This window comes from Zalophus californianus, chromosome 16 (genome assembly GCF_009762305.2).
Source record: "Zalophus californianus isolate mZalCal1 chromosome 16, mZalCal1.pri.v2, whole genome shotgun sequence".
Classification (NCBI taxonomy): Eukaryota; Metazoa; Chordata; class Mammalia; order Carnivora; family Otariidae; genus Zalophus; species Zalophus californianus.
In genome coordinates, this window is record NC_045610.1 from 46,412,041 (window position 1) to 46,436,709 (window position 24,669).

The window sequence follows — 24,669 nt, forward strand, 5'->3', positions numbered from 1 at the left end:
TAGAGCTCCCTGCTCGGTGGGGAGCCTGCTTCTCCCTCTGCTGCTCCCCCTTCTTGTGTGCTCTCTCTCTCTCTGACAAATTCTTAAAAAAAAAAAAAAAACATAGTTTAAAAATTATATAATTAGGGCGCCTGGGTGGCTCAGTGGGTTAAGCATCTGCCTTCGGCTCAGGTCATGATCCTGGAGTCCCGGGATCGAGTCCCACATCGGGCTCCCTGCTCAGCGGGGAGTCTGCTTCTCCCTCTGACCCTCTTTCCTCTCGTGCTCTCTCTCATTCTCTCTCTCAAATAAATAAATAAAATCTTAAAAATAAATAAAAATAAAAATAAAAATTATATAATTATATAAATTAACCTCATGTTCTCAGAATTCATTCCATATCCCCCTACCCAGAAAAATAGTATTCTTTTCTTTTTCATAGCTTTTCACACTATGAAGAGCCCACTACAGAAGCTGGAAAACTGCTTATTTCCTCAGCCAGCTTGCTATCTTCCTCAAATTCTTCTGCCATCAGGTCTAAAGGGAACTAGGCACCTTAATTCTCAAAGTGATTCAAGATTTTTCCTGTCTTAAAACTTGAGGGAGGGCACCTGGGTGGCTCAGTCGTTAAGCGTCTGCCTTTGGCTCAGGTCATGGTCCCAGGGTCCTGGGATCGAGTCCCGCACCGGGCTCCCCGCTAAGCGGGAAGCCTGCTTCTCCCTCTCCCACTCCCCCTGCTTGTGTTCCCTCTCTCGCTGTGTCTCTGTCAAAAAAAATAAATAAAGGGGCGCCTGGGTGGCTCAGTTGGTTAAGCGACTGCCTTCGGCTCAGGTCATGATCCTGGAGTCCCGGGATCGAGTCCCACATCGGGCTTCCTGCTCAGCAGGGAGTCTGCTTCTCCCTCTGACCCTCTTCCCTCTCGTGCTTTCTATATCTCATTGCCTCTCTCTCTCAAATAAATAAATAAAATCTTTAAAAAAAATAAATAAATAAATAAATAAAATCTTTAAAAAAAAAACAACTTGAGGGAAACTGGGAAACCTGTTAGACGACCCCAGTATAGAAAGGAGGCTCAAGCGTAATGTCTCCCACTTTTTTTTAAGATTAAAAAATATATATATTTATTCATTTGAGAGAGAGCATGAGCAGGGAGAGAGGCAGAAGCGGGCTCCCTGCTGAGCCAGGAGCCCGATCCTAGGACCCCGGGATCATGACCTGAGTAGAAGGCAGACGCTTAACCATCTGAGCTACCCAGGAGCCCCTTTTTTAAGATTTTATTTATTTATTTGTGAGAAGGAGAGCATGAGCACAAGCAGGAGGGAGAGCAGCAGGCAGAAGCAAGCTCCATGCGGAACTCGAGCGGGGAGCTCCACGTGGGACTCGATCCCAAGACCCTGGGATCATGACCTGAGCCGAAGGCAGACGCTTAACTCACTGAGCCACCCAGGGATCCCTGTCTCCCACTTTCCTGCGGGCCTGCACGGCCACCGGCGCCTTTTGCCGACAGAGGAAAAGCCAGCTCAGAGAAACTCTGTGGGCGAGCGCTCCTTACACGGAGAGCACTTCCCCAACTTAGGGACCGCCCCTATGGGGCGGAGCTCCAGCTCCAACCCAGACTGGGGCTTCAGAACTGCCCCGCCCCTCCTTGCTCTTTTCCCGCCCGGACCCCGCGACTTCCGGAGGGGGAGTGGACCCACAGGAAGTTTTCGCGTGTCGGAAAGGTAGGCATATCCGGCTCCGGTGTCATGGCGGGCTCCTATCCTGAGTGCGCTCCGGCTGCGGTCGGCGAGAAGAGGCAGCAGTTTGGAAGCAGGTTCCTGAACGATCCGGCGCGCGTCTTCCACCATAATGCCTGGTAACTGCCCTACCCCTCGTCCCGCCTGCGGCTTGTCCTCTGTCCCGCAGCCCCGTGCGCTCTGAGAAGCCCCTGACAGCCGACCACGAGTCGCGCTGCCCTGCTCGAGGCGCTCTCCTTCCACGGGAGAGGCTCTGCGTGGCCAGCGACGCAGCCTGCCGGACGTGAGGCCCCTAAGCTGCCCGTTTGATTTTCCCAGGGACAATGTGGAGTGGTCGGAAGAGCAGGCCGCCGCAGCGGAGAGGAAAGTCCGGGAGAACAGTACCCAGCGGGTGTGCCAGGAGAAGCAAGGTGCGCCTAGGTGGGCCCTCAGTGGTGTCAGCAGCCAGCGTACTACTGGACGCACTCTCCCGGAGAGGCCGGAGAACCTAGACCGCCAAGAGCCTTTGTTACTGGACTGACCCCGAATTCGGGGGTAGAACGGGAGGGGTGGGGCTGGGTTAGGATGGAAAAGGGCTTCACCCTAAAATCTTGTTAGGGCGAAGAGGGAGTTTGGGTTTTGGCTTTATTTGAGAGGGAATAACAGTATCTTGATATATTTCCTAGCGATTAATTTTTAGTACGTCGACTAGAGCCATAATACGACTGGCCTATGGTAACCGTTTGGTCACATGATCGACTTGGATGTTGTGCCTCGTCTATATGATTACCCTAGCTGAGGAAATGTTGTCATTGAAGCTAGATTCTAACGATCAGATTCTAAATATTGTTGTGGGGGGGTAGCTAATGACTGGTGAATTTTGTGTCTTTTCCTTGGCTGTGGGGATTTTAGGGCTTCTGCCAAGGAAAGGAGGGTGAAGAGGAGTGTAGGTAAGTCTGGCCAAAGAAAAAGAGACCTCTTCTGGAGAGGTGGATGATTTTACTGCAGAATATCTCTAGATACTAATACTAGGACTAGCTGAGCCTGTGTGCTAGATGACAACTGAAAGTAGGACTAGAAATTGGGAGAGTAGTATCCCACAGTTCACTATAACAATAAGAAGATTCCAGTTACAAAGTATTCACCTTACATAGTTTGACAGAGACTAGATCAAAGCAAGTTAGAGTTGAAAGGGATTTTGAAAATCATATAGTCCAATATCCTCTTTTTACAGTTAAAGAAACTTGGACCACAGGACATTAAGTGCCTTACCCAGAGGTAAGCAGTTAGTTAGTAGGAATGGTGGAACTAAAATCCAATTTCTTAGATTTTTCTTTTCTTTTCTACTACAGTAGTCGAGGTCCTGTATCGGCAAAGAGCAGAAAACTGTAGTCTAGTACTGCCCACTGCCTTGATCACCTTAAACTGTAGTGGAAACAGTCTACCCTTCTTAAGTCTCCCCTGTCCTCTCTCATCGAAACTCTTCTCATCTGGAAGACATTTTTCCCTCTTGTCAGCATTTCTCCTTTCCCCCTTTGTCCCATTTTTAGGATCTTTTAGTAGTATTGAATTCTTTCTTTGCTCCACATTCAATAAAGAACCACAGACAGAGGAGTATATTTAAGGAAGAGCTGCATGTGTCATTAACCATAGAGTTCACATAGGGAATGACTGAAGAACCTGGGACATTTCACCTGTAAAAGAGAAGATTTAGAGGGGAAAATAGCTGCCCTTAAATACAAAAGAATTGTTCTGTATGGCCCTAAGAAATAGTAGGACTTTTTGACCAGAAGACAGATTTTTTTGCTTAATGTTAGAATTTTTTTTTCCTTAACGTTAGAATTTTCTAGTAGCTAAGAGCCACCTGAAGATGTGGGTGGAACCAGTAAGTTCCCTGGTCGGAGTTCCTCCCTAGAAGGACAAGACACAGAGGGGAATTCAGGTAGGGTAGGTGGTAGGACTGCCAGATTTCCAGCTCTGAGATTATAGCTCTACTTGAGGATACTTTTAGTATAAAGTGACATTTGGTGAAGCAGGATGACATTTGACATTAGGGACACATAAAATATTGAGAGATTGAGAGTTTTTTTAATTCTTTAATATTTACAGTTGATTATGAAGTCAATGCCCACAAATACTGGAATGAGTTCTACAAAATCCACGAAAACAGGTTTTTCAAGGATAGACATTGGCTTTTCACTGAATTCCCAGAGTTGGCACCTAGCCCGGACCAAAATGACTTTAATGATTGGCTCTCAGAGAACAAGAGGAGTGAAGTACCTGAAGGTAGGAGCAAGGAGGACGGACCTGGTTTAAAGATAGAAGAACAGCACACGTGTTCTTCAGATAGCCTTGGACGTAAAACACAGGTGCCTCCTGTAGAAGATGTAACTCGGAAACTCAACCGCCTGGAAATCTGTGCTGATGAGTTCCCTGGATCCTCAGCCACCTACAGAATACTCGAGGTAACCCCCCTCTGTTGTCCTGAGAGTGGGGTTAACGGGGCTGTTTTATTGTACACACGGGTGGCACCGAGAGGCTGACCGCAGAAGTGATTCTGTCTGAAGAAGCTGACTAGACTTGACTCTTATGTTGGCCTAGAAACACCTCCATTTTTGAACTAATGACATGTCCTAAATTCAGACCAGATAATTTGGTGGTTGTGGCAAAGAAAGATCACCTGAGGGTGCTACCTGGGGACATCCTATCGCATCTGCACATTGTAGCATCTGCTGTACCTGCTGCCTGGAAGAGTCCCAAGTCACAAGACAAATTCTTTGACTTCTCTTGTAACATAAGATGGGGGAGGGGGGGGTCAGTCGCGATGGTGGCTGCTTCTCAGGCATAGGAGAGTTCTTGTCTTCCTAGTTGGGGCGGTGTTGTGGAGGCAGGACTACCCCTGGAAACGTGCCTAGGTGGGTACCGTACTGCAGATTTAGAGGCGGTGACTACGCTCCGCTGGAAGCTAATTAGCCTTGCGGTTGAGTACTCCAGCCTGACCTTGTTACTAGTCCTTTCCCCTCCCCAAGCAGAAGGGGACTTCTGCCTCTGTCTGCCTCATGGTAGTTATGAGAATGACAAATATTGAGATAATGATGTAAAATGGCTAAAAACAGTGCCTGGCATGTAGTAAGCCCTTAGTAAATGGTCACTGTCTTTTTTGGGTTTGGGGAGTTTTTTTTTATTTTGTTTTTAAAGATTTCATTTATCTATTTTAGGGGGAGCACGTGTGTGAGCAGGGGGAGGAGCAGAGGGATAGGGAAAGGGAGGTAATCTCTAGCAAACTCTGCACTGAGCACAGAGCCTGACGCAGAGCTCGATCCCTTGACCCTGAGATCATGACCTGAGCCGAAACCAAGAGTCAGACACCCAGCCCCAAAGGGTCACTGTTATTAGCACACCCAGCAGCATGTTTAGGACAGTGTAATCCATGGTCCCCTTTCCATGAATTTTTCTGCTTAATCTGAGAAACAGGTTTCCAATAATGATACAGTGCAGTTCAGTAAGAGAACATTTCATCTGCCCTCTCTGTCTTCTTTGCACGGGAGCAGCTCTCCTGCTACAGCCCCTCATACCCTGAAAATAAATGTACACCTGTGCAGAGTTCGTCTCCACCCCCTTCCTGGTCAGGAGCACCTCTCAGCTGTTGAGCCAATCACTGCAGCGGTGCTAAAACCACCGGAGACATGACAGATGGGAGCCTCAGCAGCTTGGCAGCCCCACATCCCCTCACCTCACTTATTACTAGCTACAGCTTCTGAACCAGTCCCATTTCAAGGGACATCGACACAGCCAAGTTCATTGGGGTTGGGGCTGCCGCGGTCGGGGTGGCTGGCTTTGGGGCTGGAATTGGGACTGTGTTTGGGAGCCTCATCACTGGTCATGCCAGGAATCCCCCCTCTCTGAAGCAACAACTCTTCTATGCCATTCTGGGCTTTGCTCTCTCAGAGGCCATGGGGCTCTTTTAGCTGATGGTGGCCTTTCTCATCCTCTTTGTCATGGGCAGGAACTGTCTCCACCTCCTATAGGTCTTTCTCCCATGTCTCTTCTTCTTTTTTTTTTTTTTAAAGATTTTATTTATTTATTCGAGAGAGAGGGAATGAGAGATAGCACGAGAGGGAAGAGGGTCGGAGGGAGAAGCAGACTCCCCGCCGAGCGGGGAGCCCGATGTGGGACTCGATCCTGGGACTCCAGGATCATGACCTGAGCCGAGGGCAGTCGCTTAACCAACTGAGCCACCCAGGCGCCCTCTCCCATGTCTCTTCTACCCTGTATGTTCCCTTTCCTATACCTCCTCAGGCAGCCTAGGGAAAGTGGTTGGCAAGTACTGTATTAATGAGAAAAAAAATATATCATCTATAGGACCATTTGCTAAAACTCAAAAAGTAAAAGCAATCCATGCCCTTTTTTCCACCCCAGCTCCCTTCTGCTGTCGAGAGCCCATGCTCTTGGCTACCTCTTTTAGACTTCCTGAGGTCAAGGTTGGGGGATGTCGTGGCTACTATTTAGCTCTGGTCACTGCACCTTCCCTACTAATACAATTAAGCAACATTATTGTTGATTATTTATCTAGCCCTAGGGAATTAATTCCTTGAAAGTCCTGCAACTAAAAGTTCGTTTTTGTCCGCAGGTTGGTTGTGGTGTGGGAAACACAGTCTTTCCGATTTTACAAACTAACAAGTAAGTGTGTTGTAAAGTTTAACTATAGGATAGCAAAGAGGAGAAAGGGGTGTGTTGTTTCTCAAAACTTCAGCAGACCGGTAATAATGGTTATTGGGAACTGTGGGTGACAAGATGTCGATTTCTTTGTTGTCTTTGTCATCAGGAAAATTGGTGAGCTTCAAAACCTGTTCCACTGCCAATATATGGGACCTTTGATATGTTAAGTCTGCTACACAGGAAGGAGAACAGATACAATTCAGTTTACAGTCTTAATTGTTCGACTCTTTTTTCTGCCCATTTCAGTGATCCGGGACTCTTTGTTTACTGTTGTGATTTTTCCACCACAGCTGTAGAACTGGTCCAGGTAAGTGCATTGGGTCCCATCTGTAATTTTCACTGATTAAAGGGGAAAGGGTCTCCTAAAAATCAAGGTCTCTAGCAAATTTCTGTTACTCTTACGTGGTCTGAAAGTAAAAGACTTGCTGGAACAGCCCGAGTAGAGGAAAGAACCAAGCATGAATGGGGAACCTGTCACTGGCCGGTTGTGGAACTTTGGGCCGGTCTCCTGACGTCTCCAAACATAGGTTTTAAGGATTAAAATGAGAAGATTGTTTCTAGTCAGGGTTCTTTGAGTTACAAGTCACAGACACACCCAGACAAACTCATTCAGTGAAAGAAGGTCAAAGAACCCAAAGGCATAAAGTGTAGCCAAGGCACTCAGCCCCGAAAAGGTGGCAGATGCCAAGGCCTGTTGGCTCCTGGTGAGCTGTTTCCACTCCTTCCTCTTCCTGTCACAGTACCTCCCTCAAGCTCATGGTTTCCTATCTCGCATAGCCCAGAGCCGTTTGCCCTTTGTTTTCCTCTTTACAGACCAGCTTTCTGTAATGGGTTTGTCACGTGATGGCAACGTGCTTGCCCCCTTACGTGTCCACCCTGTTCAGGTGTTCTCAGAACCTCACCAGAATGACTTGTCCTGATTCCAAAGTCCCCAGAAAGAGTCTGGTTGACCCGGCCCAGCTGATAATCTACTTGCCCTGTTTGAATTAGCTGTGGCCAATGAGGAACAAAGTCACATTTTTGGAGAAGAGAGATACAGAAAGAGAAATTACCCTAAAATGTGTCGGTTATGGTCATGTCTAATGCTGCTAGCACAGGAGATCTGGAATTGGTGGTTTGTGTCTTTCTGGAGTGAGTTACTTTTATGGATGTAGACCAGGTGAATATTGAGCTTATCTTTAGTTAATTTATTCTTTTCTTTGGTTAATTTTATGACAATAAAATATAAAGTTAAATTTTCCACATCTAATATGTTTTCCTGGAGAATTCTGTGATTGGTGTAATATGCTATACTTGGTTTGGGAGTTGTTTTAAATCATGATTTTATTTTATTTTTTTTTAAAGATTTTATTTATTTATTTGAGAGAGAGAGAGAATGAGAGATAGAAAGCACGAGAGGGAAGAGGGTCAGAGGGAGAAGCAGACTCCCTGCTGAGCAGGGAGCCCGATGTGGGACTCGATCCCGGGACTCCAGGATCATGACCTGAGCCGAAGGCAGTCGCTTAACCAACTGAGCCACCCAGGCGCCCCTTAAATCGTGATTTTAAATGTCAGTATGTTTTCTCTCTCCTGATGAGATTTTTCTTTTTCCTTGTGGTCGTTTACCTTCCTGATCACTTTCCAGGCCTCAAATCTAACTTTATGCATCAGAGTGAAGAATAAAAGTAGAAGAATCAAGAACATTCCTTTTTTTTTTTTAAAGAGAGGGCGAGTGTGAGTGTGAGAGGGGGCTGTGGGGGGCACGGGGGGGCAGAGGAAGAGAGAATCCTAAGCAGGCACCCTGCCCAGCATGGAGCCCAACACGGGGCTTGATCTCACAATCCTGAGATAATGACCTGAGCTGAAATCAAGAATCAGATGTTTCACTAACTGAGCCATCCAGGCGCCCCCCCCCCCCACATTCATTTTACTTTTAAGAAAAACTTTTTAATTTTTTTTTTTTTTTAATTTAAGTAAGTTCTACCCTCAACATGGGGCTTGAACTCATGACTGAGATCAAGAGTCACGGGCTCTACTGACTGAGCCAGCCAGGCACCTTCAAAACATTCCGTTTTAAAAGTACCAGTTGGCGGGGCGCCTGGGTGGCTCAGTGGGTTAAGCGTCTGCCTTCAGCTCAGGTCACAATCGCAGGGTCCCGGGCTTGAGCTCCACGGCAGGCTCCCTGCTCAGCGGGGAGTCTGCTTCTCCTTCTCCCTCTGCCCCCTTCCCTGCTCATGCTCTCTCTCGTGCGCGCGTGCGCGCTCTCTCTCTCTCAAATAAATGAATAAAATCTTTAAAAAAAAAAAAGATTAAAAAATAAATAAGTAAAAATACCAATTGGATTCCGCAGGCTCGTCCCTGGAATTGTTGGACGTTCTCAGGCTTTGAGTAAGAAGGCGTGCATCCTGATTAGAGCGATAGCCCTCAGCAGCAGGAGCAGCGGTTACATTTCAAGCAAGATTAGCTTTCCTCCAGGCTGTGTGAACATTTTCTAACCTATGTGTCTCTCAACTGTCGGCAGACAAATTCAGCATACGATCCTTGTCGGTGCTTTGCCTTTGTCCATGATCTGTGTGATGAAGATACGAGTTACCCAGTGCCCGGGGAGAGCCTCGACATCATCATCCTCATATTTGTTCTTTCGGCCGTTGTTCCAGACAAGTAAGTTTTAGGTCCCCTACCCAGTAGTGTCACAGAACAAAGCTTGGGTCAGGAACCTTGATACCAGGGTTGGACCCTAAGTAAGCAGGATTATCTGATAGGCCGGGAAAAGCCATTCTGTCAAAGTGATACAAGTGTCTCAACCCTTTTCCTAATAAACCTGTTTGCCTCTAAACCTCTGCCTTTTGGCTACAGCGGTTGGTTCTTCTTTTTTTTTTTTTTTTAAAGATTTTATTATTATTTGACAGAGAGAGACACAGCGAGAGAGGGAACACAAGCAGGGGGAGTGGGAGAGGGAGAAGCAGGCTTCCCGCTGAGCAGGGAGCCCGATGCGGGGCTCGATCCCAGGACCCTGGGATCATGACCTGAGCCGAAGGCAGACGCTTAACGACTGAGCCACTCAGATGCCCCAGCGGTTGGTTCTTCTTTTCGGTGCCATGGTTGAACATCCACAGGGGATGGGAGAGCAGTGTTACTGGGTGTGGGGGGACCCCTGCTGATAATCGCAGCCCGCTGTTTTAGAGCCCCCCACTGTTTAGAGCCCCAGCCCCCTCATAGGGCTTTTTAGTTTACTTTAAGATGTCATTTTTAAGGGACACCTGGGTGGCTCAGTCGGTTAAGCAACTGCCTTCGGCTCAGGTCATGATCCCGGGGTCCTGGGATCGAGCCCCACGTCAGGCTTCCTGCTCAGCGGGGAGTCTGCTTCTCCCTCTGCCTTCCCCCTCCGCCGCCCCAATCCTGCTTGTGCTGTCTCTTGCTCACACTCTTCCTCAAATAAATAAAATCTTTAAAAAAATAAATAAACCTCTAAGATGTTATTTTTAAGTAATCTGTACGCCCAACGTAGGGCTCAAACCCACAACCCTGAGATCGAGCCACACACTCTACCAGCTGAGCCAGCCAGGCACCCCTCATTGGGCTTTTTAAATGGTTTTGGTAAACCAGCCTTACTAACAACATAGAATTTATAGTGAAGCTTAACTCGGGTGTTCCTTTATGTTTAAGTTCTTTGGAAAACTGCAGTACAGGGGAATTCCATAAAATACATAAAATTCCATAAAATCCAGTTTAGGTGCCGAACCTTGCGAGATACTGGTAAGGTTCTTAGACGTGGGCAGCCAGCTGTCCGGATGAGATACTGTCCTCAGGAAGCAGCGTCCTCCAGAGACCCAGAAGAGCGAGCGATTGTCTCCGTCCCATGTTTCCTTGAGAAGAGCACTGAGTCATCTGACCTGACAGGGAGGGATATTGTGAGCGTGCAGAAAGGCAGGTGCAAGACAGCCCCAAAAGCCAGGCATGGTTTAAACATTCATAACTGCAGGGGCACCTGGGTGGCTCAGTCGTTAAGCGTCTGCCTTCAGCTCAGGTCATGGTCCCAGGGTCCTGGGATCAAGCCCCACATCGGGCTCCCTGCTCAGCAGGAGTCTGCTTCTCCCACTCCCTCTGTGTTCCTTCTCTGGCTGTATCTCCCTCTGTCAAATAAATAAATAAAATCTTTTAAAAAAATAAAAAAATAAGCATAACTGCAGAAGTCTCGGGGCACCTGGTTGGCTCAGTCAGTAGACCATGTGACTCTTGATCTCAGGGTCATGAGTTCAAGCACCACGTTGGGGGTAGAGTTTGATTAATAGATAAAATATCAGTGGAAGTTTAAATGCTACAAACTTAAAAACTGACGTGGACTGAAATAAAACACTAAAATTAAAAACTATTTATTCAGTATTCAAGTAGACTTTGTAGCATTGATACTTCCAAGGTTAGCATAGGCGAAACCAGCACTAAGCCTGCGTGTGGGAAGTGCAGTCAGAAGGTAAAGCGCTCTGCCTGGGGCACTCATTTGCATTCTGACTCACCATGTAAACTGTTAAGTGCTTGAGGTTTCATCTTCATTTAACAAATGGAAAGGTACAGTCTCTGCCTTCAGAGCTCTCAGGCCTGGGGGCAGGCGGATGAGTCAGCTAACTAGTAGTCCTCACTGCAGGTTTTCAGGGCTGTGCTCCGAGAGCCCCAGGGGCACAGGACAGGGGTGGCTTCCCCAAGAGGCCGTCCCAGGAGGAGTAGGAAGTAAGCCAGACGCAGAGTATTTAAGTGGAGCCCTCCGGCAGAAGCGGATTATCCTCAGGCCTCTTCCTGGTGAAGGGAGTGGGTTAAAGACACGGTCATGAGCAGACAGCAGAAGCACCTGAGAAGCTTGGGTGTGTGCTCCCATTCTCACTGAAGCAAGAGCAGAGGAGCTGAGATGTCAGGGTTCGTGTGTCAAGGTTAGGAAGTCCACTGGCTTTTCCGGGCATGCTATAAGGAAAAGGAATCCTGTCCTTAAGGAGACCTGATCTTCATTCTGTGTTGCCCCGCAGGATGCAGAAGGCTATCAACAGGCTGAGCAGGCTTCTAAAGCCCGGAGGGATGATGCTTCTGCGAGATTATGGCCGCTACGACATGGCTCAGCTTCGGTTTAAAAAAGGTATTTTGCTGCTATTACCAAAGCAACAGTTTTGCCATCAGAATAGACCTAGAAGTCAGTGAAATCAAATAGAAACTCTAGAATTATAGCTCCATATATAAAGTTACTTAATACATGACAAGAACGGTATGTTTTTGAAGATTTGTATAATCTAGGTATTTGGGAGATCTTTTAACCAAGACAGCTACTTTTAGAATAGCTACCTTGGGGAAAAGATTTGATTACATAAGGAATTTTAAATGTGGCATGGCAAAAGATGCCATTAAAAAATTGAAAGACAAATAATTTCAGTGCCTAGAACAGATAAAGACTCAATTATTATCTCTGCTTTTCAAGGGCCTGTTGGCAAATTGATAAGGAGATCAGCAACCCACCCAAAAAACAGGGAAGGAAAATTTTAGAGTTGATTCACAGAAGGGCAAATCCAAATGGCCAAAAACAAACTTCAAGGTAACAAAACTATAGTGAGAGAACTACTTCTTAAACCTACCGCTGGCCATTTCAAAGAAGGAGATACACTAATCCATTACTGGTAGAAATAACAACTTGTTAATGGTGTTTGGGTTTTTGGGTTTTGTTTTTTTTTTTTTTTAAGCACAGTGGTGTTATCTACTCAGTCTAACAGTCCTTTGGGGAACTACTCAAGAACTAGCATGTAATGTGTGTGTAGGCAAAAGCTTCGAAACAAAGTGAATGCCTCTGGGGAGGGGAGCATTGTGCCTGCCGCATGAGGTGGGCCCCAGACCGGCGGTCCTGGCGGGGTTTCCGTTCTGCGTTCCCAGATGAGAAAAGCAAGTGTGCAGGTGACTGTTTTAAACTTGATCGCACACACAGGAGTGGCTGGGGAGAAATAAGCAAAGTAAAGCAAGTAAGATTATATTGACATCACCTACCAGGTTGATAAATTGACATTAGGTCAGAGGGCTTGGCAGCTGAGGGGAGAGCATGCATGATAAAAACAGCACGCAGGTTGTATTTATGAGTGTGTGTGGACACGTGGCGAGACGTGGGAAATGGTCCCAGTGGCTCAGGTTTCCCTCCCTTCAGCGTAGCTACAGTCCCTGGCTTTTGTTTATTTTTGTTTTACAAAGAGTATGTGGTATTTATTGAATGAGGGAGGAGGGAAACACTGTTTGCAACAGGAAACAGCTCTAGAACAGAAGGCTGAGGATTGCCCGTGTGATTGAACACTGTGGTTGATGGCGCCCCCGGCACTGCTCGTTCCAAAGCACCGTTCCTTCATAGCAGCGAAACTGCCGATTCCTGCAAGGTGCCCAGAGTAACCAAGAAAGGCTTCTGTTCTCTGCCCAAGAAATCGGTATCACGATGCACATTTGATTGGCAGTGAAATTCAAAGAAGTGCTTTAAAGTTTCTCTGATTTTATCACATCGCTCCACAGGTCAGTGTCTGTCTGAAAATTTCTACGTGAGAGGTGACGGTACTAGAGTTTACTTCTTCACACAAGGTATGAAAACGTTCATCTTTGCGTACGCCAGTAGTCCCCCAAACACCAGCTCAGACGTTGCTCCGTGTACTCTCAGAAGTAAGACTGTTGGGCCCTCCCACCCGTGGCAGCCTTCGCCACCCTGCGCTCGGCTGCCCGGAACCCGTTCGCTGTACTGCGAACAGGCTCCACTTAACGGGAGCCTTCAGCCCTCTGCATGGCCCTCCTGCGGTCTGCTCTTCCTCCCGATCCCTTTGTCCAAAACAGGAGACCTGCCCCATTTTGCGGGACTTGAGTGCGACTGGTGTCACCCTGCAGGCTGGGTCACCCCCTAGGGGCCCCGGAGCCAGGCCCGTGCTCCCTGGCTCCAGCTGTAACCCAGAACGGCTCTCCTCTGCGGCCGGCCCTGCCCATGTGCCCACTGCCATTCCCGGGCCCTTTATTCTGTCACATACTTTTTTGAGCCTCTGGTGAAAATGGAGGAATCTCTCCCCTAAAAAAGTGGCTTTGACATTACATTTATGTAGATTTTTGCGTGTAATCTTAAGGTGTCCGTAAAGCCCTTCTTGAAAATTCCTCCCCGTCAGCCAACTCTTTGGGTCTCCCTCGGGATACCAAGCTGCCCTTCCCAGACAGTTCGGCTTCCCCCATTTAAATGTGAACTTGCTGTTACCAAACTGCTACTGCACTTATAAATAAACAGCGCGGCTCAAGCCATTTAAAATATATAAATAAAAACAGTCTCACGGAGCCCCACTAAACATAGGAAGTGGTAGATAATGTTTTTTCCTCAGCGGAAAATATATAAACATCTCTTTTCCAAACCAGAGGAGATGGATACGCTTTTCACTACTGCTGGACTGGAAAAGGTTCAAAACCTGGTGGATCGCCGATTGCAAGTGAACCGGGGGAAACAGCTGACAATGTACCGGGTTTGGATTCAATGCAAATATCGCAAGCCTCCTCTGTCTGGTGCTGGCTGAGAAGCACCTGCTCCTGATGGGATAGGAGTTCATTGGAGTTTTTTAAAAAAGAACATATGCAAATGGTGTCTTGATCTTGGAAAGTTCAAGGATTCAGACTTGTACCTTGAACCTAGGACAGATTGCTTTTTATCAAGATTTTAATAATTGTTCTTCATATTTGTGAAGGCCTTTAATATATATACTTTCCTCAAGTTTGTTTTGTTTTTTGTTTTTTGTTTTTTTTTTTAAGTAGGCTCCATGCCCAGCATGGAGCCCAGTGCCGGGCTTGAACTCAATGACCCTGAGATTAAGACCTCAACTGAGTTCAAGAGTTGGACGCTTAACCAACTGAACCACCTAGGCACCCCATCCTCTGGTTTCTTTCTTTCTTTGAGATCTCAAAGAATCTTTCTTGCCACTTTGTAATTTATCATAACTGAAATGGTCATGGGAATCATGAATTTAAAGGCATCAAGAATTTATTATATATGAATTGAAGAAATCAAGAAAGTATTATATATTAAAGTGTCATTTGAGTTGCATTAAATTATTTCAGAGTTCAAATACCTAGGCTAGGCAGTTGATACATACAAAGGTGAATACAAACTTTGTTCAGCAAGAAGCACATCAAGAAGAATCACCTTTCTTTGAATGTTTACCTGATTCAAAAACACTGCTTTAAGGAGCATCAAAACGAGTCCTTGTTGTGTATTTATTTGGTCATGGTCTCCACTTAACCTCAGTTCTGTGGAATTTTAAGCACTGTTTTCCCTCTAAGTAACCTCTTTCTAAAAAATTAAAAGGATCTTGACTTTTTAGCAAAATTGTTTCATTTTCTTTTTTTATTGTACCCTTAAATGTTTGACACAGAAGAAATTGAGAGAACTTTAAGAATTGAGAGAGAGAACAGGGGTGAGGGGGCTAGGGGAGGGGCAGGGAGAGAGAATCTCAAGCAGACTCCCCTGCTGAGCTCAGAGCCCCATGTGGGGCTGGATCTTACAACCCTGAGATAATGACCGGAGTCAAAATCAAGAGTCAGATGCTTAACTGACTGAGCTGCCCGGGTGCCCCTAATAATTTCAAATTTAAAGGAAAGTACCAATTACCAAGAATATTGCAAGAATAGTCCATTTTTTTCTGAATACTTTTTAAGAATAGGTTGCAAGGTGATGTCCCAACACTCCTGCAAATGCATAATTCCTATAACTGAAGCTGTTCTATATCACCAAATCCATCAGAACTAAAAATTAACCTGAAAATACTACCATCCACAGATAACTAAATTTTCCCAGTGACCCCAATAATATCTTCTATCAGCAGAAAAACATTGCACTTAGTAGTCCTGTCTCCATCTCCTGTAGTCTGGAACAATCCAGGTTTGTTTTAATGACCTTGACATTTGAAGATTACAGCTGTTTTGCAGACTGTCCCTCAATTTGGGTTTGTTGATGCTTACTCACTGTTGGATTCCAGGTTATACATTTCTGGCAGGAATATCAAGTAATGCTGTGCTCTTCCCATCGCATCCTATCGGGATAACATGATTTTGAATCACCCTGTTAGTGGTGATGTTAACCTTGATGACTTAACGGAGGTGGTATCTGCTGGGTTTCTTTATTGAAAAGTTACTAATAAGTATCTTGTGGGGTTGTGCTTTGAAATCGGGTAAATAACCCATTCCTCATCAAACTAGTTTGGAATCTGTGTTGCAGTTTCTTGGCTGAATTGCTACTATGATGGTAGCCTGTGAATGTCTCCTAATCCTGCCATTCTTTCTACATTTATTGGTTGGCATTTTTTAAGGAAAGCTTTTTTTTTTTTCATTTTTTCATTTTTTTTTTGCCTCAAAAAGTGACATTTATTCAAAGGAAAAAAAAATGACAAGATGTCCATCCCTTGGCTCCCTTCCCTCCCCACCCCTGCTCCTCTTCAGCCCGCCCCCAGACTGAACCCGGGGTAGGGCTAGGTAGCAGAACAGCCCTGCAGATGAGGTTAGCAACATCGGGGGGTGTCTCCTCAATGGAGGTGTTGTAGAAGGTCTTGATGTCTCAGAATCCTCTTGGCTTCTGTCACCATGTTAATAGCCACACCCTTATGGCCAAATCATCCCCCACAACCGATTATGTGGATATAGTTTTCCCTGTTGGTGGGAAGGTCATAATTGACTAAAGAAACCTGCTGCACATCAGTGTCTCTGGCTTAGGTCAGGGGAGGGGACAGAGTCTATGCAGAAGGGATTGAAGTGCGTGTAGGCAGCCAAAGGAAGACGAAGGAAAACAGACATCCTCTCTCCCCCAGCAACCTCAGGCATGCCAGATTTTATTCCAAGTTGCTACTATGAAAGCTTTCTTTTTTCTGTTCCTTAATATGGACTCAGATTTCTGTCTTATTAAATGATCATTATATATACTATCATTCTTTTGGTACTCATGTTACCCCAGATTTGGCCAGTGGGGGCCCCTTCAGAGCTGTGACCTTGTGACTCCCCGATGTTCTTTGAGCACTTCAAGCACAAGTTCCAGGCTCATCCTCCCATTTCTCTGCCCCAGTCTGAATTTCCCCCAAGGAGTTCTGGGTTTTTTTAATGCAGAAAGGTGTTTAGAAACCAAGCTAAGTGTGCTCATTGCTTTTGGGGTGTTGCTGTTCCCAACCCCCCTCAGTGGGCAGAGCTCAGGGATATTTGCACGTATGTACACGCACGCATACTTGCATCTGTATTTCTATACTTAAACATACTGAAAACCATCCGTTCAGATTAATGCCTTCAATGCATCACACCACAAGATTTCTTCTAGTTGTTACTCTTCTCTGTACTTCTAGATTCTTCTTCCAACAATCCCAAACTCCCGTGACCCTCAATACATTGGGCCAGTGCAGTGCCCTCATATATAACATTCCTCCTTTTGCCACGACTCACACGTGGAGGGCTGCCTCACCTCTCAGGCCCTGACACCCCACTCCAAGTTACTATCGCCACAGCTCCCTGCCTCGCACGGACACCTCCTCACCCTGCCCTGGGTCCAACAGCCCCCCACACACACCACCTTTCCACCCTTGCACTAATATCCACCTTGCTTAGCTTCATTAGTGAGTTGTAAAGGATGGAAGGGAGGGAGCTCCCCATCTCTTTCATTATATGGAATCTACCTAAGACTAAAAGATTGAGTCACTGGAATGGTATTTCATGTATCTTTTGGAAGGAAGAACAGATCTATTAAATGATCCACTAAAGACCTTCCTTTGGCATCTCTGCGGCATTTCAAAGTAACAGGAAGAGACTTTACTCCATCTTCGGGCCACCTGGCTGGAGCTTTGGGCTTTAAGTGTAAGAAATGAGCCTCTTGCTTCCTGCTGCTCTCCTTGATCTTCTCGGTCATCTGCTACGCTCTCTTCCCTTGCTCTTTGACTTTTTAATCTGTCAAGCTACCTTAAACTCCGTAAGGGACTTGGCATAATTTTTTAGCCTTGGAATCACTAATAATGGTCAGAGGACCATTAAACATGGTCAGGGTAGATGAAAGTAGGACTTTGGTGCCACTCAGAAACAGACTGTCTGGACTATGGGTCTGACTCCCAACGGTATCTCTTGGTATTCATTTTTGTTTTTGTTTTTTATCTTTTTTTTTTTGAAATAGAGTCAACACACAACGTTACGTTAGTTCCAGTTGTACAACGTAGTGATTCAACAGCTCTACGTTACGCTGTGTTCCCTGCACGCGGAGCTACGCTGGTCACCACACACTAGTCTAGTCCCATGGCCTGTATTCCCAGTGTGGTGCCTTTCATCCCTGTGACTTCTTCATTCCATCGCTGGAAGCCTGTAGCTCCCAGTCCCCTTCACCCATTTTGTCCTTCCCCTCTGGCAACCACCAGTTTGTACTTTGTATTTTCAGGTCTGATTTCTTGATATTCTTGGTGCAAGGAAAGTGCTGTGTTGTCTGGGAAGGTAGCTCCACATGTGAAGCTGCTCAGGAAGTTGTGTGGTTTAGATTCAGGTCTGATGGAGAAGTTTCCGAAACCAACTGCTCTGCCTAAGTAGTCGTAGTTTGGCTGAGGAGAGAAATTCGATGGTGTTTGAAAAATGAGTAACAGTTTAATTTGAGACTGGTGCACTGGAACCACTGGGGTAAAGCCATGTTGGGGAAGGTGGTGCCCAGGGTCAGGGTGTCACACGTGGAGAGTGTGGGCTCTTGCACTGCAAACCCATTCATCATCTGAGATTTGTCTCCTGGTCTGTATGCTTCATCCTGAGCCCGGCCTCTGCTAATGTTGTCAAGCCTATGCTTTGCATTGACTCCATGACCTGCCTCCATGTCAGTTCACTCTCTTGGGCTCCGGCTGGCAAATTAGGGCCTTGGAAACTTAATAGGAAAAGGAAAAGCTAATGTATTAAGAATTCTACTTTCCTCCCAATTGATTCCTATATTTGCCTCAAGATGTTACTTCAGTAATCGTGGGGAGTTGTATCCATGGCTCAAAAGATGAGCCCAGGACAACAGCTTCTTTTACTCTGTTCACAAAGGTCTGTTCTCTGGTTTGTGGCTTGGGCTGCTATTTTCAGAGCCCGGCTGCATCGATGCGTTACAAGCTCTTTTATATGCTTCTTAATTTGGCGTGCAGGTTGGTTTGGAGAAGCACTGGCAGTAAGTTTCACAGATAAAAACACTAAAATGGTGCACCGTGGCCACCTCACTTTATTTCAGGGAATTTCTCGGTCCAGGATTGTACACTGTCTCCCATGTAGTCAATGGAACATAGTGTATGATCAAATCACCAAGCAAATAGCCACAATCAGATCCCATGCTCTGGGGCGGGGCGGGGGGGGGTAGTCTCTGAGACACGGGGGGTAGTCTCTGAGACACGGAGGCCAGTAGCCTCGACAAAGGCTCAAACTTGGCATCTTCACCCTGAGGTGAGCCCCAAATTGCATTCAGTCCTTCATTCCCCACCTTCCTTTCTCTGAGTTTGGATTTCTCCCTTAAAACTTAAAATATCCTGGGGCACTTGGGTGGCTCAGTGAGTTGAAAGTCCAGCTGGGCGTGGAGCCTGCTTAAGATTCTCTGTCTCCCTCTCCTTCTGCCCCTCCCTCACAAAATAATAATAAAAATAACTTACATTCTTAAATTTAAGTCGGCCCCTTAAATCACTGAGCCATCCAGGGCGCCTGGGTGGCTCAGATGGTTAAGCGTCTGCCTTCGGCTCAGGTCGTGATCCCAGGGTGCTGGGATCGAGTCCCGTGTTGGGCTCCCTGCTCCTTGGGAGCCTGCTTCTCCCTCTGCCTCTCTCTCTCTCTCTCTCTGTCTCTCATGAATAAATAAATAAATAAACCTTAAAAAATAAATAAATAAATACAATGAGGGGCACCTGGATGGCACAGTGGGTTAAGCATCTGACTCTTGGTTTTGGCTCAGGTCTTGACCTCAGGGTCGTGAGATCGAGCCCCATGTTGGGCTCCACAATTGGTGCAGAGTCTGCTTGGATTCTCTCCCCCTCTCCCTCTGCCTCTCCCCACCCCGTGCTCACTCTCTCTCTCTCTCTCTCTAAAAAATAACAAAATCTTTAAATAAATACAGTGAAAACCAAAGAATCTTGTAAGTTCTAGCTGGATCCCATTGCTGCCCAAGGCTGTGAATCCTAAGCCTGAAACACCACAGCAAACAGTCACAGCTCTTCTGGAGCTCACATTTGGTGGCAGAGATTCCAAAGAAGCCCATAGGACATGAATCAGGTGGGCATGAGCCAGGAAGAATTGAGCCGGGTAGACAGGGAAAGGCGGGAGTGGAGGAAAGAGCCCTCTGAGATAGGGTCTCCTGGAGGAGATGACTTCCCTCCTGCATGTCTGAGTGAAGAATCTTCTAGGCAGAAGGAACAGCCACCTCACAGGCAGGAGGATTGTGGAAGACTCCCACATTCTCCACCCCACAGCATCGGGAGCGTTCCGTTGCTCACTCTTGTCATAAATGCATCTGCTTTTAAGCATATTTTAATGAGAGTATATTACTCAAGTGCACTATGTACTAAGAAAATGGGTAAGAATGATTACCTGTCTCCTGACCCTCAGGTCCAGGGTCTGGATTCTTCTCGGTTCATCTAGGGACAATTAAAATTACGAAGCCAGCCCAACTCACAAGAATGTGGCACATAAGCCAGGATTATTGATTTGTGATCTCAAACATAACTGAAAGGCGAGGGGATTCCCCCAGAAAAGGAAGCTACTTGAGAAACTGAAGATCAGAAGTTGATTGTTAAGAATACACTAGAGCCCAGGAGTCAGGTGGCCCCAACGTTTCTGTCAAGCCGCGGCTGAGCCAAGGTCCCCCATCCACTCCGATGAAGCTGCTGCTGAGCAGATCTGCGGGAACATTAACTGGCATTTGTTTAGACCTTAATACTCTTCTTTGTTGTTGTTGTTAAAGATTTTATTTATTTATTTATTTATTTATTTATTTATTTATTTATTTATTTATTTGACAGAGACACAGCTAGAGAGAGAACACAAGCAGGGGGAGTGGGAGAGGGAGAAGCAGGCTCCTGGCTGAGCAGGGAGCCTGATGTGGGGCTCGATCCCAGGACCCTGGGATCAGGGCCGGAGCCGAAGGCAGACGCTTAACGACTGAGCCACCCAGGCGTCCCTAGACCTTAATACTCTTTAAAAAGCGTTTCATATAATTTAATCCTCACAGCACCCCTGTGAAATATAAGTATAATGATCTCCATTTTACAGATGAGGAACTCTGATGTTCAGGGGGGATACATGGTTTACCGAAGTCAGACGACTAGTGTTAATCGTAAGGTAATTAGCCTAAGATTAAGCAGGGGTATTTTGATATAAATGGTATTTGACATAATGCATGTGCTTAAACATTCTTGGCTCCAACCAGCTGGGCCTGTCTGGAAAATTCTCCACCTGCTTAGAGGTCAGCCCTGTGGCCTGCCATGCGGGGGTGGAGGGAGGAGAAAGGGCACTGGCCCCACCTCCACCCACCAGCCACCCCAGCCTTCCCGAGAAAAAAGAAAAAAGAAAACACCCCAACTCTCAGAAGCGTCAAACAATTAGAGAGTCTGCGAAATCAGCTAGGTAAATTGTGTTGGTTTGGCAACACTGTACAATTTGCAACATTTTCATCCAAACAGAAAAATGTAATCCACCACCTTGACCCTGTGCTCAGGCCCCGTCTGTGAGCCCCCTGGGGTGCAGGGAGGACCTGCGCCTCATCTTCCCAGGAGGGGCTCCTTGCAGCCCAGGGATAGCATCAGGGGCACGTCCTGTTCTGTGGCACCACCAGGCACTCAGAGGGGCCCAGTGAGGCTCAATGCTCTTGCTGCTGCCATCTGGGAATTCTTGGTAAATTTTAACAAAGGGCCAGGCAAATTGTGTAGCCGTCTTGCGGCTGCTTCCTTCTTGCTCCTTCTTCCTCCGTCTTTCTCCTTCCTTGGGAAAGAGTGGTGTGTTCTCTCTCTCTCTCTCTGTTTTTTTTTTTTTTTTTTTTAAGATTTTATTTATTTATTTGACAGGGGGAGAGACAGCGAGAGAGGGAACACAAGCAGGGGGAGACGGAGAGGGAGAAGCAGGCTTCCCGCAGAGCACGGAGCCCGATGTGGGGCTCGATCCCAGGACCCTGGGATCATGACCTGAGCCGAAGGCAGAGATTAACGACTGAGCCACCCAGGCACCCCAAGAGTAGTGTTCTCTTGACTTACTTTTCCCTTCCCACCAGTCAGCTGATCCTTGGCTGCCCTGGGTGGGTCCTTCTTGCCCACCTCAGCTCTTCCTGCCTTTCCAAGCCCCTTCTCCATTCTCCTGTCAGGCGGGCCTTCCAGACAGGCCATGCCCGGACCCCTCAGGACTTGCTGCTCCTGACCTCAGCACCCTGCATGTACCCCACCTTCCCATGACTTGTGGCTTCTCCTCATTCAGGTTTCAAGTCGGATGTCCCCTGACTTATGAGAGTCCTTCTCTGCTGATGCCCTTGACCTATGTCACCACCCCCCCCAGAGCCCTCTCCCTGCCTCCCTCCCCCTCCCCATCATACCACATCATGCGGCCCCATCTTCCTCATGACATACAGCATTGTTCTTAATGTTTTATTATCTGCCTCCTGCCTCTATACTATGATATGAGCTCTTTGGGTTCAGGGATTTTGTCTACTTTGATCACAATTGTATCCTCGGTACCTACAATGATGTCTGGTACATAGTAGGTGCTCAATAAATATTTCTCAGGTGGGTGAGTACATAGATTGTCACCTAGGAACTGGGTCCCTAGAGCATGTCAGACACCAAAGTGAAGAAAGTCAGATTCTGTCATCTCATCCAGCGAGGAGTAGTGGGTCTGGAGACAAAAGTCCCAAGCCCGTGGATGGAAGGTGCCCCCTAAACTTTTCTCAGAAACCAGCCATCCCTGCGAAAGATTAGGGAGTAAGAGCCACCAAAGGAGCAAGCCTGCCTAGCTCCCAAGAGGAGGACCAGTCAGGATGGTTTAAAGGTGCAGAAACAGGGGCTCCTAGGTGGCTCAGTCGGTTAAGCATCCAGCTCTTGATTTCTGCTCAGGTCATGATCTCAGGGTCCTGAGATGGAGCCCCAGGTCAGGCTCCCTGCTCAGCGGGGAGTCTGCCTGAAATTTCTCTTCCTTTCCCTTTCCCTCTGCTCCTCCCCCCATGCATGTGTGCTCTCTGTCTCTAAAAATAAATCAATAAATCTTAAAAAAAAAAAAAGGTGCAGAAACAGGACTAGGGAAACTGGCTGACTGGCGGGGTGACACAGAGAAACCAACACAGTGAACAAGATGATCCACTTTGAATTGCCAAAGGCCACCAATACTTAGATAATTCCCTAATCTGTGTCATGAGTTCAGGATCTCACTTGAGCCTTGAGCTAGTTTATCTAAATACCTCCTAGACCTCTCTCTCCAGTGGAAGGCCTTTGGGCACCTCAAACTCGAACTCTCCAGAACAACTCATAAGAGCACAGACTGAGGTTGAGATCCTGGAGTCACCCTTTTGTCTGTTCTCTGTGCCATCTTGGCCCAGTTACTGGATTCCTCTAATTCTCAGTTTCCTCAACAGTAATTTGGATAGAAGTAAGAGAATACACATAATCTGGCAGCCCTATAGTGGCCCCCATAACACAAGCCTAACTCACAGAGAACAGCGTTGAATGCCAACTGCCGTGGGCTGTTCTGTATTTGTAAGACTCCTTTGGGTAAGATACACGTCATTATGTTGTGTATTTAGCAGTTATATCAATGGTTTATCCCTTGGCCTGGAGAGAATAAACGTGTTATTATGTGAGTGTATATGAGATTGTAGCAGAGAGCACTAATCTACCTTTCTTCTCTAAGGTCCCAAAGAGCTGTGAAGAAGAGGAGGTAAGACCTCCGGGCTTTCAACAAATTTCAGGTATTTCCCCTTAGTCAAGGTCAGCTTCCCCATTAGGTACAGAGTACATTCTCTAGGGCACAGTGCCTCAGGCCCCTGGTACTTCAAGAGCCCTGGGAAATGTTTTTATTTTTTTTTTAAAGATTTATTTATTTATTTGAGAGAGCAGAAAGAGAGAGAGTGTGCACGTGCGTGCACACACAGCGGGGAGGGGCAGGGGGAGAGGAAATCTCAAGCCAACTCTGCGCTGAGCGCAGAGCCCATTGTGGGGCTGGATCTCACAACCCTGAGATCCTGACCTGAGCTGAACCAAGAGTTGGACACTTAACCAACTGCGCCCCTTCATTATCACTTATTTTAAAACCAGAAAATAAAGAATGAATATAACACTAATGAATATATGATCATGAAGGCAGCCTTATGTTTGTTTTTGTATCAACATGTATGTGTGATACAGTTTAAAAAATATTTTTTTTTGAAGGGAGGAAAGGATCCGTGAACGCAGAAATGCTCAGGACCCATGTGAGTCCCGGTGGGATACTGCTGGCTTCAGCATCCCAGATGCAGGGGCCGAGTTGATAGACGTAAGTGTGGGTGAGCCTCTCCCTCCGCCTTGCCTCTCTGTCCAACTCACACTGCCTCAGGGAAACATATCTGTGGACAGGAGCATTGTGTGAAGTATTTAGCATTTATATATGCACAAGGGGGGGGGTGGGTTCTAACTGGGAGAGGGATCTGTGGGTGAGGGGTTTGGTGTGGCAGCACCCGGGGCATCAAGGAACAAAATCTAGCCTTTTCCATTTATTCTTACAGAAATGATTTCTATTTATACATTTCTTGCTATAAATTCCATTTTCCCACAAGATTTATTTATTTTAGAGAGAGAGGGCGCGTGTGCGCACATGTGAGCTGGGGGGGAGCACAGTGAGAGGGAGAGAGAGAATCTCAAGGAGACTCCCCACTGAATGGGGAGCCCGACGCGGGGCTCGATCCCAGGACCCTGAGATCATGACCTGAGCTGAGGTCAAGAGTCGGCTGCTTAACCAACTGAGCCACCCAAGAGCCCCGAGGGTGAAATTTTTCCTGGTGGATGGGGATGAGGTGATGGTGTCTGATCAAAGGAATGGAATTTCACAAAGACCCATTTACAGGGAGGAGCTGCAAGTGGACAGGGTTGTGGCTGTTCAGGAGGACAGTACATGGCACAGGTCTTGGAGCGTCTCCTGGGAATTACAAATGTCTTCTAGTCAATTCCTCCCAGATTGTGGGAGCCTCAGATACCATGCTGAGGAGTTGGGGCTTAATCCTGTGGACAGCAGAGGGCCACTGGAGACACTAAAAGGAGGACAACAGAATAATTACATGGAC

The 24,669-nt window shown here is 46.8% G+C and overlaps 1 protein-coding gene, 1 non-coding gene and 1 pseudogene across 2 annotated transcripts; 2 read left to right on the plus strand and 1 right to left on the minus strand.

Annotated features, from left to right (window-relative positions):
• The first annotated feature begins 1,681 nt into the window (after nt 1-1,681).
• Nucleotides 1,682-14,748, plus strand: METTL2A (methyltransferase like 2A). Its single transcript, XM_027568308.2, has 9 exons — nt 1,682-1,834; nt 2,034-2,125; nt 3,804-4,159; nt 6,325-6,374; nt 6,660-6,720; nt 8,914-9,053; nt 11,408-11,514; nt 12,915-12,980; nt 13,788-14,748. The coding sequence occupies exons 1-9, from the start codon at nt 1,725-1,727 to the stop codon at nt 13,940-13,942; spliced, it is 1,137 nt and encodes a 378-aa protein (XP_027424109.1). The 5' UTR covers nt 1,682-1,724; the 3' UTR covers nt 13,943-14,748.
• On the plus strand, nt 4,941-5,722 carry LOC113939800 (annotated as a pseudogene).
• Nucleotides 14,749-16,168: 1,420 nt separating the features above from the next.
• On the minus strand, nt 16,169-16,303 carry LOC113908360. Its single transcript, XR_003515436.1, has one exon. It is a non-coding gene; the product is annotated as a small nucleolar RNA SNORA67 (small nucleolar RNA).
• Nucleotides 16,304-24,669: the final 8,366 nt, after the last annotated feature.

Coding starts and splice junctions, on each gene's coding strand:
- METTL2A (XM_027568308.2), top strand. CDS start 1,725: ATGGCGGGCTCCTATCCTGAGTGCGCTCCGGCTGCGGTCGGCGAGAAG. Junction 2,126..3,803: donor GGTGTGCCAGGAGAAGCAAG/GTGCGCCTAGGT, acceptor TAATATTTACAG/TTGATTATGAAGTCAATGCC. Junction 9,054..11,407: donor TCGGCCGTTGTTCCAGACAA/GTAAGTTTTAGG, acceptor GTTGCCCCGCAG/GATGCAGAAGGCTATCAACA.